The sequence below is a fragment of the Bos indicus x Bos taurus genome, chromosome 4, assembly GCF_003369695.1.
Source record: "Bos indicus x Bos taurus breed Angus x Brahman F1 hybrid chromosome 4, Bos_hybrid_MaternalHap_v2.0, whole genome shotgun sequence".
NCBI classification, from domain to species: Eukaryota; Metazoa; Chordata; class Mammalia; order Artiodactyla; family Bovidae; genus Bos; species Bos indicus x Bos taurus.
The window spans coordinates 24,698,250-24,710,335 of NC_040079.1; the positions used below are offsets into that span (position 1 = coordinate 24,698,250).

Sequence of the window (12,086 nt, forward strand, 5' to 3'; positions counted from 1 at the left end):
TCTCTAGCTTACTTTATTGTAAGATACAGTATTAATAAATAATACCTATAACACACAAAATACCTGTTAATTGACTATGTTATCAATAAGGTTTTGGACCAACAGTAGGCTATGAGTAATGTTTTGGGGGAGTCAGAAGTTAACATGCAAATTTTCAACTGAAGAGAAGTTGCCACCTCTTTGCACTGTTCAAGGATCAACTGTATCTCTCTACCTTATGATGTAGCAACTTTACCTCCAAACATTTATCTCAAATAATTGAAAATATGTATCATTTTAAAAATCTTATAAAAGAATATTATATAAGCTTTCTTCACAATCACCAAAAACTTAAATGTAACAAATATCCATAAATAGGAAAAAAGATAAACAAAATGTGGTATATCCATAGAAAAAAATGGTATTCTGTTAATGAAAAGAAATGAAATACTGATGCACGTAAGTGGATAGCAACCCCCCACCTCAAAATTTGAAGTATAAAAAGTCATATACAAAAGAGTGTGCATACACTCTGACTCCATTTCTATTAAATTTTAGTACAGGCAAAACTAATCTGTGGCAAAAGAAATCCTCTTGCCTCTGGGTAAAGGGTGGGAGACTGAAGGATTCACTGGTAAGGGACAGAAAGAATCTTTCTGACGTAATGAAAATGCTTGACATCTTGATAAGCATATAAATTAATGTGTGCATTTTTCAAAATGAATACTATGCACTTAAGGTTCATGCATTTCACTATATGTAAATTATATTAAACAAAACTGTATTATTGAACACATACAATGTTCTTTTCACAAACTAGGGCAAAATACCATAAAGAAACTTCATAAATTTGCTGGCACCCTGGTTCCACAGATAGAAATTACATAGAAATACATATATTTTCTGTTTATTCCTCACTTTACAAAACTCTTATTCCCATAATATTGTTATGGTTCACCAAACAGAAAGAATAACAGGAGCATATTGCAAAAGCTATAACACACACACACCCCAACTGTATTAAATAATCACTGAAGTTTCTTGACCTTCAAAAGCAGAATGCCCACAGTTTGTTAAACTTTCAACTCTTCTCTCTCCAGGCCCAGAAGGCAAAGAATATTACCTAATACCATACTTTTATTTTAACTACCTCATAAAGAACTTATAGTTGTAGTAGAAAAACTATGATTTAATCTTTCTTAAAACAATTATCAAGACATATATAACCACCTGTACATTTTAATCAACCCTAGGGCATTCCCCAGTACCCTGAAAGACATGTTTTCCATGGCAGTATTAGTAACTTCTATAAAACATATCTGATATGGGAGAAGGAGGAAATTACTATCTTAAAGTATGTATGGGGTTTTCGTTCATGCTACATTTTACTCTCTACCAGTACAGACAGATGATCCAAAATTGACAGCAATGCTTTCCTCATTAGGTCACCAAATATTTGCTCCCTTCCACAATGGAAATGGCTTTCATTTTTTTCTTACTATATAAATTATAAGGTGAAAATGAGAATCAGGACAAAAGCATAAGAACAAAATTTAAAAGAAATTAAAATTCCTAAATTCCATTATTCTGATACAACCACCACCATTTTGATGATTCAGTTGAACCCTGTTGTACACACTTATACAGACACTTTACATACTCTGAATATCATATATGTTGTTTTTCATGGGAATAACTCTTTCAAATGGTTCTTCTATCTCCCTTTCCTCTCTCATCTCCTCCTCTCTTAAATAACCAATGTCAACAACCAGATATGTATCCTTTCATATCTTTACCTGGTCTCACTGTATCAAATAAAAATATACACATATACATACATACACATTGTTGAAGGAGGGAGAGTTGTTATTCAGGTAACAATAGTAGGATCCTATTACAGATGTTTCTCTGCATCATGCTTTTCTCATTTTATGGAGGAAATTCCTCCAAGTCAACTGGTATGAAGCCAGTTCACTGTATTTAAATGGCTGACAATACTCCATGAAAAATGTATTCAACCATTACCTTGTAGATAAGTACTCTTTTTTTCTCCTGAGCCAAAATCTGACCCTCAGTAACAGGGTGAAATACTGTTTGTTTTTAACTGCTAACTTCTGTGGTAATTTGTTACACAGCAATTGAATGACTGATACAGATTCTAAGGTCAAAAGAAACATCAACAGTCTACTTATTAAGTAGTTATGTCCAAACAATAAGTATTCATGTCCTGACAATAACTGAGTAGCCACCTGAAAAAAATTCTTAACATGCATTACAAGGAAAATATTTCTATTTTTATCTACCCCATTCATAGCCCAACACAAGCTTTAGAAAAGTGTTTAGAGTTCATTCACTCTGAGATGCCATTCTCAAAACATGCCATACATCCTAGCATCCATGTATACACATAGTCCTTCCTCTTTATGGTTAAAAAAGGAGTAGTTGAGAGGCTTTGAGTTTGTTTCCCATCCTTTTCTAAATAACTACACATTAACTTCTGTATCCACGTAAGCTGCACATACTAAACATAATTACAGTATCTTACTGACAAAGTCAAGCACTATATATCAAACAGTATATCCTAATAACAGCAATGCCTTAGATCTATGCAGTCTAATACATAGCCACTAGCCACCTGGGGCTATGTATTCTAAACTAATTAAAATTAAGTAAAATTTAAAACTGCATTCCTTAGTTCTACTAGACTCATTTCAAATACTCAACAGCTATCTGCTGTTAGCAACTGCCATACAATGCAGTGCAGATTATAAGAATATATCCATCACTGTATAAAGTTTACTGTAAACACTATCCTAGAGGTAAATGAAATACAGAGTATTCTTGCACTAAAGACCTCCTAAATGTGATACTGTTGGTTTTCTATGTTACTTAGATTATTCTATCTTCCCTTTTATGACACTTTGCCAGGTATCAACTTGCTGTCGATGTGCCTGTCTTTCATAGCTATGGTCCCCATGCACAAAGCTGCTTCCAGCTGCTGAAACCTGAAGAAACAATGAACCAAACAGAATAACATTAAATGCAAAGTGGATTCTTAAGAAAAGGCTATTAGAACCTAAAAATCTCATCACATTGTTTTTGATTTTTCAGAGTCCTGTTTTCCTTTCTTTCTAATCTCAGACCTGTTTAAAATATGGTAAATGAATTGCTGGTTACAGTACAGTTGTTCCTATCTTTTCACGGATCTGGTATTTGCAAATTCATCTACTCTTTAAAATTTATTTGTAACATCAAATCAATATTCTCAGTCATTCCTGGACATGCACAGAGCAGCAAAAAATTTAAGTTGCCATATGCAATCCCATGGACAGACAAGCCGGGTGGGCTAGTCTATGGGGTTGCAAAGAGCTGGATACATATTGACTGACCAGCATGCATGCACACTCTCTGAGCTAAGGTCAAACAAAGGACCCTACACACTTGCTCTCATACAAGTGTCTTTTTCATGGTCTATTTAGTGCCACATTTTAAAATATTTTTGTGTGTGCTGTTGGTGTTTCACTGTTAAAATGGTCCCCAAGTGTAGTGCTGAAGTGCTGTCTGGTGTTTTTAAATACAAGAAGGCAGTGATGTGCCTTATAGAGAAAATATCTTTGTCAGATAAGCTTTATTTGGGCAAGAGTTATAGTGCTATTGGCTGTGAGTTCAATGAAATGAATAAACCATATACACAAAGTGAGATGACTTTAAACAGAAATGCATATAAAGCAACATTATGTATGGACTGACTGATAAAAATCCAGTAACCAAGAGTATTAAGAGGCTCACAGAAACCTAACTCTGAGTTACAATGAACAATCCACCAGTCTGGCAAAATCTAAAAATCAGTCATAGAAATGATGGGGAGAGTACAAGTCGTAACAACTTTCATACACTGCCAATCAGAGTACAAATTATAGAGCCATTTTCTAAAAACTTTTCTATTACCAGATAGAACTTAAATACACATATCCTCTATGATCCAGCAACTGTATGCCAAGGTATATACCCTAAAGAAACTCTTGTATGTGTGTATGAGGAAAAATCATACAAGAATGTTCATATTACTCTGTTCCTAAGAGCAAAAACAATAAAAACTCAAAAGCCTATCAAATTGAAAAATGGATAAATATATTTTTGCATACTGATATACTAGAATACCAAACAGTTCAAACTGTGTGTGCTAAGTCACTTCGATTGTGTCTTGACTCCTTGCAACCTATGGACTATAGCCCATCAGGTCCCCCTGTCCATGGGATTCTCCAGGCAAAAATACTGGAGTGGGTTGCCATGCCCTCTTCCAGAGGATCTTCCCAACCCAGAAATCGAACCCATGTCTCCTATGTCTCCTGCTTTGGCAGGCAGGCTCTTTACCAGTAGCACCACTGGGGAAGGTCAGTCAAAACTAACAAACTACAATTATACTCGGCAACATTAATATCATAATCTTTAACAAACAAACAAAAAGCCACAGAAAATGTATAAATGGATTCAAGTTCTATTATATTTACATAAAGTCAAAGCCAGACCACCTGACCTGCCTCTTGAGAAACTTATATGCAGGTCAGGAAGCACCTGTTAGAACTGGACATGGAACAACAGACTGGTTCCAAATAGGAAAAGGAGTACGTCAAGGCTGTATATTGTCACCCCGCTTATTTAACTTCTATGCAGACTACATCATGAGAAACACTGGGCTGGAAGAAGCACAAGCTAGAATCAACATTGCCGGGAGAAATATCGATAACCTCAGCTATGCAGATGACCCCACCCTTATGGCAGAAAGTGAAGAAGAACTAAAGAGCCTCTTGATGAAAGTGAAAGAGGAAACTGAAAAAGTTGGCTTAAAGCTCAACATTCAGAAAACTAAGATCATGGCATCCGGTCCCATCACTTCATGGGAAACAGATGGGGAAACAGTGGAAACGGTGTTAGATTTTATTTTTCTGGGCTCCAAAATCACTGTAGTTGGTGACTGCAGCCATGAAATTTAAAGACACTTACTCCTTGGAAGGAAAGTTATGACCAACCTAGACAGCATATTCAAAAGCAGAGACATTACTTTGCCAACAAAGGTCCATCTAGTCAAGGTTATGATTTTTCCAGTGGTCATGTATGGATGTGAAAGTTGGACTGTAAAGAAAGAGGAGCACCGAAGAATTGATGCTTTTGAACTGTGGTGTTGGAGAAGACTCTTGATAGTCCCTTGGACTGCAAGGAGATCCAACCAGTCCATCCTAAGGGAGATTAGTCCTGAATGTTCATTGGAAGGACTGATGTTGAAGCTGAAACTCCAATACTTTGGCCACCTGATGTGAAGAGCTGACTCATTTGAAAAGACTCTGATGCTGGGAAAGATTGAGGGCAGGAGGAGAAGGGGACGACAGAGGATGAGATGGTTAGATGGCATCACCGACTCGATGGACATGGGTTTGGGTGGACTCCAGGAGTTGGTGATGGACAGAGAGGCATACTGAACCCTGGCATGCTGCGGTTCATGGGGTTGCAAAGAGTCGGACACGACTGAGCAACTGAACTGAACTGAACTGAAAGTCAGACAAAACTTAAATCACAGGAATTTATAAACATATACATATATAATACTGTGAGAATATGGTTAACAAATAGTGAAGTCGCTCAATCGTGTCTGACTCTTTGCGACCCCATGGACTGTAGCCCACCAGGCTCCTCAGTCCATGGAAATTTTCCAGACAAGAGTGCTGGAGTGGGTTGCCATTTCCTTTTCCAGGGGATCTTCCTGACCCAGGGATTGAACCCGAGTCTCCTGCATTGCAGGCAGACACTTTACTGTCTGAGCCACCAGTGAAGCCCATGGTTAACAAATATGAAATAATAATTATGGAAGTGGGATTAGAGGACAGATACAAAATGGTGCTCACAGGAAGCTTCAAAGGTTGCAGTAGTTTTCCATTTCTAAAGACTGCTGAAGAATAAACAAGTATTTGTTTTATTATTCTTTAAATTTTATGTATAAGTATGCATATTTTTTCCCTTTGAATATAGCATATTTTGCAATGAAACACTTAAAACATGACGTGATCCAAAAGGTTTGTAAACGGTAAAAAAACAATTAAAAGGAAAAATAATTATAGAGACTAGGTTTCCAAGAACTACAGTAAAGTTAAAAATTAAGTTTTATTTATCCACCTTCTTTACCTATCAGAGCATTAATTTCCTCAAGGATATGGACATAATAAGTGTTAATGCTGAAAGTGTATAAATGAAAAATGATTATTTTTTACTTCAGATGACTTCAGACACTATTTGTCAAGGAAACAATTTAGCTCATGGTCCTAATACCATCCAAGTACACTTTTTTAGTAAAATAACAAACTATGTTAAGTTTATTTTTTCTAAAAGGCAGTTAACTGAATCACTGAGTGAAAGTTCAGTTTACTAACATCACATTAAATGTTTACAGAATAACTTGAGTTTAAGTGCAGTAGAAGCCACAAGCTGTTCAGATCTGTACTCTGATCAGTTACTACTCAGAATAGTAACAGCACCATAACCAGTTCTTTTTAGTTAACATTTTCCTCAAAATATAACAAGAGACTTAGATTTGTATCATTAGTAATGCCCCCCCAAAAAAATTAGGTTTTAAATATTCCAGTAGAGAGAAATAAAAAGTCTATGCTTCATCAAACCCCACACTGTATTTGCCTATGAAATAAAAATTCTTCCAAAATGTAAACAAACAAAAAAAGGGGAAATAAAAATTTACCTAACAGTTTCAAAGACTGAATAAACTACTGATGTAATCCAGATAACTGTTAACCATTCAGTACTTGCCTATTTAAAATATGACTTCTAAATGGAATCAGGAATTAAACATAATCTTACCTGCGGAGGATAGTTGCTTTCTGAAGACCACCTTGAAGACTGGTCATTTGGTTTATCAACTAAAATGTTCCTGAAATAAAGAAAAGGAAATTATACATTTAATTAAAAGAATAAGTGAACAAAAATATGTGAAAAGAGGAATAATCTACCAGATGTTAAAATTATCACTAAGTTATATAATACTGGGAACTTGAATAAGAAGAAAAAAAAGGAAACAGAACAAGCAACACAGAAAATGTCTAGCAGTTTTAAGGTTTTTAAATATGATTAAGGTAGTATTTTAAACAACTGAAAAAAGGCATTTTATTTATATATATGTGCACACAGAGAGAGACAGAGAGCGAGAGAGAGAGAGAGAGAGAGAGAGTGAGCTCTACTTCATATCCAGTGACAACATGAGCTACAGGTGTACTTAGGAATTTAAGGTAAACAAAGTAATAAAATACTAATAATTAATACTACACACATATATATGTGTGTGTGTATATATATATATATTTAGGAATTTAAGGTAAATAAATAAAAGACCTAATAATATAATATCATATATATATATACATACATATATGTATATGTTTATATAAATACATACATCTTTTTTTTTTTTTTCAATCTTTGAATCAAGAAGGTCTTTTAAGCCCAGCACCTAAAACAGACCTATGAAAAAAGGAACTGATATACATACTTTGGAAGGTGGTGCTTTTACTGGAAATTATAAGGCTAAAGACAAACAGAATCACACATAAAAAACTATTTGATAAAGTTATTTCTCAGAGGGATATGGGTTAATTCTGAAACACTTCACACTGGTGTCAAACAAACAGTAAATGGACAGTAGATGATGGGAGTCAAGCTTCTCATTTTGGAGTGAAAAGTAACAGAAAAGCAAGGGGATGAAGGTTGGAATGAACCCAAGGCTACTGAAATAGAGTCAGAGACATCAGTGTGAACTCATATTAATATTCAGCTTTATATAGATACAGATAAATAGATTCAATAATTGTATGTGAGAGTACTCCTAGGTCTGTTCACTAATAGGGACTAGAATCATTGATACTCCAGTAGCAGTGAGTACACTCAATACCAATTCTTGATTTCTACATACCACAGTCCAATAAAAGGAAACAGGGATTCTTGGGAAAGGAGCTGATTCTAGGCATAGAGCAGGGAATTCAGAACATTAGTCTAGAACATCTTGTAGTGCTCAAAACCACCACAAAGGTCGGGGCGGGGAGGGGGGGCATGTCAAAGGGACACAGAGGAGCCAACATGAAAGAATGAATGGCCAAAGCTAAAATAACTAAACAGCAAAATAAATAACAAGGTACTGGATTACAACCCAAATATCCCTGAGTCTCTAGTGATATAAATAACTCTAGCCTAACAATCAGAAAAACATCAAACAGATTCAGACTTAAGAATACTCAACAAAATACATGACCAGTACTCCTCAAACTATCAATACAATGAAAAATAAGGAAGATTAAAAACCCATCACAGACCAGAAGAGAGTAAAGGAACAAGATAACTAAAAGTAATGGTATCTTGAATGGGATCCTGGATCAGAAGACACTAAAATAGGAAATCTAACAAAATTCAAATAAAATGTGAAATTTAGCTAACAGTAATGTATCAGTGTTGGTGTCTTGGTCATGACAAATGTACCATGGTAATATAAGATGTCATCAACAGGAGAAACTAGATGAGGGGCATATGCAAACTCGCTGCAACTTTTCTATAAATCTAAAATCATTTTAAAATAAAAAGGGTATTTTTTTTAAAGTTGGATCTACACCTATCACAGAAAAGGTACTTAATAAATGTCAAAAAGATGAATGAATTTTTTTAAAGACAGAACTATAAGAAAAAGAATTTTCTTTACATACACATTTTACAAAGATAAAACATTAATACATAATGATAAATAATAAATGAAATGACCTCATGCATTCTAAAAGGTAAAAACCAGCTAGAAAAATATAGACAATGTAAAACACGAAAGGCTAATTAAAATTTGAATATTTAAACAGCACTTAATTATAAATACAGCCTTCCCACGTGGCCCAGATGGTAAAGACTTTGCCTGCAATGTGGAGACCCAGGTTTGATCCCTGGGTTGGGAAGATCCCCTGAAGGAGGGCATGGCAACCCACTCCAGTATTCTTGCCTGGAGAATTCCATGGACAGAGGAGACTGGTGGGCTACAGTCTATGGGGTCACAAAGAGTTGGACACGACTGAGTGACTAAGTTATAAATAGCCCATACAAAAACTAGCAAACCCAACCATTCAAAATCAATAATAACCAAAAATTAGAGATTAAAACAAAGATATACATTATCCCTATAAAATTGAGCCTATACTCAAAATAACATATTTGAATCATAACTGCAGTTGTTGCCCAGAGCTGGTAAAATGGTACTCTCATATTTTGCTGGCAGAAATGCAAATTGATACAACTTTTCAAGAGAGAATTTTAATATACTATATATCAAAAACATTTCAAATATGTATATCCCTCTAAATAAAAATGATAACAGCCGTGATGACAATGATGATGTTTGTGTCTAACATTTCTGAGCTTTTATGACATCCCAGACTAAGACATCCTGGTCTAAGTGCTTTCTATATATAAACTATTACCTTCAACGTACAGATTAAGAAACTGAGAGAGATAAATTAATATACCTAAGTGGTGGTTGCAGTTTAGTTGCATTTGACTCTTTGCAACCCCATGGATTACAGCCTGCCAGGCTCCTCAGTCCATGGGATTCTCCAGGCAAGAATACTGAAGTGGGTTGCCATTTCCTCCTCCAGGGGCTCTTCCCAACCCAGGAATAGAACCCAGGTATCCTGCAATGCAGGCAGATTCTTTACCAACTGAGCTACAAGGGAAGCCCACACCAAAAATTAAGAATCTCAACCCAAGGCGATCTGACTCCAAAGTCAATGCTTTTAATCACCATAGTACACAGTTTTAGCATATTTCACTTCCTGGAACTTAACCTAAACAATAATCCAGGGGATTTAAAACATCCACATTCATGACAATACGATTTATAAAAGCAAACTGTAAACAACCTAATTGTCTAACAATAGAGGATGTGTTAAAAAAAGTTATGAAATGTCTATGTTACAGAACAACATGTAACCATAATATTATGGCCTCACTTCAATGCTGTTGGCAAATGTTTATTACACAGTGAGTGAAGAGAAAAGGTAGTTTGCAGAGTATGTACAATGAATCAAGTATTGTTAAGTAATAATAATGTTCGTGCATGAAAAGAAAAGACCAAGAAGATATGCTAAATTGCTAATGTAGCTATTGCATTACAATAATATAATATGGTGATGGTGAGATTACAATGACTTTCCTCCTTCTTCGCACATTTTTGTACTTTCCAAATATTCTAAAACTAACATATCAACATATAATCAGAAAAAAAAGATGTGTTTTATTAAGCATCACAAAACAAAGATAAGAACTCTATGAAAAGACTGCAGTACTGTTAAAAACTAAAGCTATAAAAACTAGGGGGAAAAAATCACTCTGACATGAAAGTATGAAGGAAAATCTAATGTAACTATGATAAATTGGGACCACAAAAATCACAAAGTATAATACATTGTGGGAGGGGAGATCAAATGACATGAGAGTTAATTTCATCATTTTCATAACTCCTAAGAATAATGTTTCTGAAATTGATAAAAAGAAAGAGACTCAAGAATACTGAAATTCAGAATAAAAACATACTACCTATCTCATAAATTATTTGAGACAGAATACCGACAACAACAAAACAGCAAAAAGGAGCTAACAAAAGATTAAATGAAAGCAGGACACACTGAAAACAGAAAATTTTAAATACAATGACAATATTAATACAAAGAATCTAAAACAGTCAGACATATAAACAGCCTAAAATAACACAGTAAGATATCCTTTGAACTGGGTGTATAGTAGTAACATTACTATTACATGAAGGCACACACACATTAATAGAGTGACTAGGAACAGATAAAAGATATGTACGGCAGATACAATCTTTGCAAAACCAGGAGGAATTTAAAGAAAAAGTATTAACTGGGATTAAAGGGCTCAAAGGGAGAGATAAAAAAATAAAATTTAAAGAAGTTTGGACTGGAGGAAAACAATAAGATAGTAAGAATTCAAGCTAGGATTGTGAGTCAATGAATTAAATGAAAACAAAAATAAAGTAAAAAACACAGTGCCAGAAGAAACTAATAAAACAGTAGCAGGAGATTAAAGTCTCTCAGCATCTAGAAAATTAATAAACATCTATACAATGTCAAAGTAGCAATAAGGATTAATAGTACTATGAAGAAAAACAAAACAAAGTAGAAGAGAAACAGACCTAAATGAGGGACTTAGCCATGTCATAATCTGAAAAATGAGCAGATAGATCACTAAATGCAAAGCTAAAGGGGTAAATAGTTACAGTATGTTATGGTCTTGTAAATTCTGAAATGCCTATTAAACAACCCACTGGAGATTCAGCAGCTGATTAACTGAACTGAAATTCAAGGAAAATGCCAGAGCTGAAAAAATAGAGCCATCAGTATATCAAATGCTAAAATATATAAAGCTATGACACTGAATGAAATAACTCAGGGGATAAAAAGGAGGTAGAAGAGAAGCTGCACCGCCCCCCCACCCCCCACATGGCGCTAATGGTAAAGAAGCTGCTTCCAATGCAGGAGACATAAGAGACATAGGTTCGATCCCTGGGTCTGGAAAATCCTTTGGAGGAGGAAATGGCAACCCACTCCAGTATCTTTACCTGGAGAATCCCACAGACAGAGGAGCCTAGCAGGCTACAGTCTGCGGGGTCACAAAGAGTTGGATACAATTGAAGCAACTTGGCACGCACAGAGAAGCTGAAGGACTCATTAAGCTCTGGAGGGTCCATTATTTGGGGGGCCAGAGAGAAAGATCAAGCAAAGGAGACTGAGAAGGACCAAAGATGAAGAAACTGAAAACTTACAAACTGTGATGTCAAATGAAGAAAGAAATATTTTGCGAACAAAGAAGTGAAAAATTATGTTCAGTGCTGCTGAGAAGACAGGATTTGGGTGGTATTCACTTCATTTGACTAACTCCAAACTTAAAAGTTGCCACACAGAAAGTGCTTAATAAATATTTGATAGATATGAACAAATACATAAACAGCACTAAAAGGAAAAAAATTCAAATGATTCTATTAAAGTATAGAGTATATTAAT

The 12,086-nt window shown here is 35.0% G+C and overlaps 1 protein-coding gene across 3 annotated transcripts in view; it reads right to left on the bottom strand.

The window, feature by feature from the left end:
- Positions 1 to 12,086, bottom strand: part of MKLN1 (muskelin 1) — a 380,366-nt gene that overhangs the window by 149,997 nt on the left and 218,283 nt on the right. For all 3 annotated transcript variants that reach the window (XM_027538967.1, XM_027538968.1, XM_027538969.1), the window contains one exon: positions 6,844 to 6,913. In XM_027538967.1, coding sequence (XP_027394768.1) covers positions 6,844 to 6,913 — 70 coding nt within the window. The remainder of the gene's footprint in view (positions 1 to 6,843; positions 6,914 to 12,086) is intronic.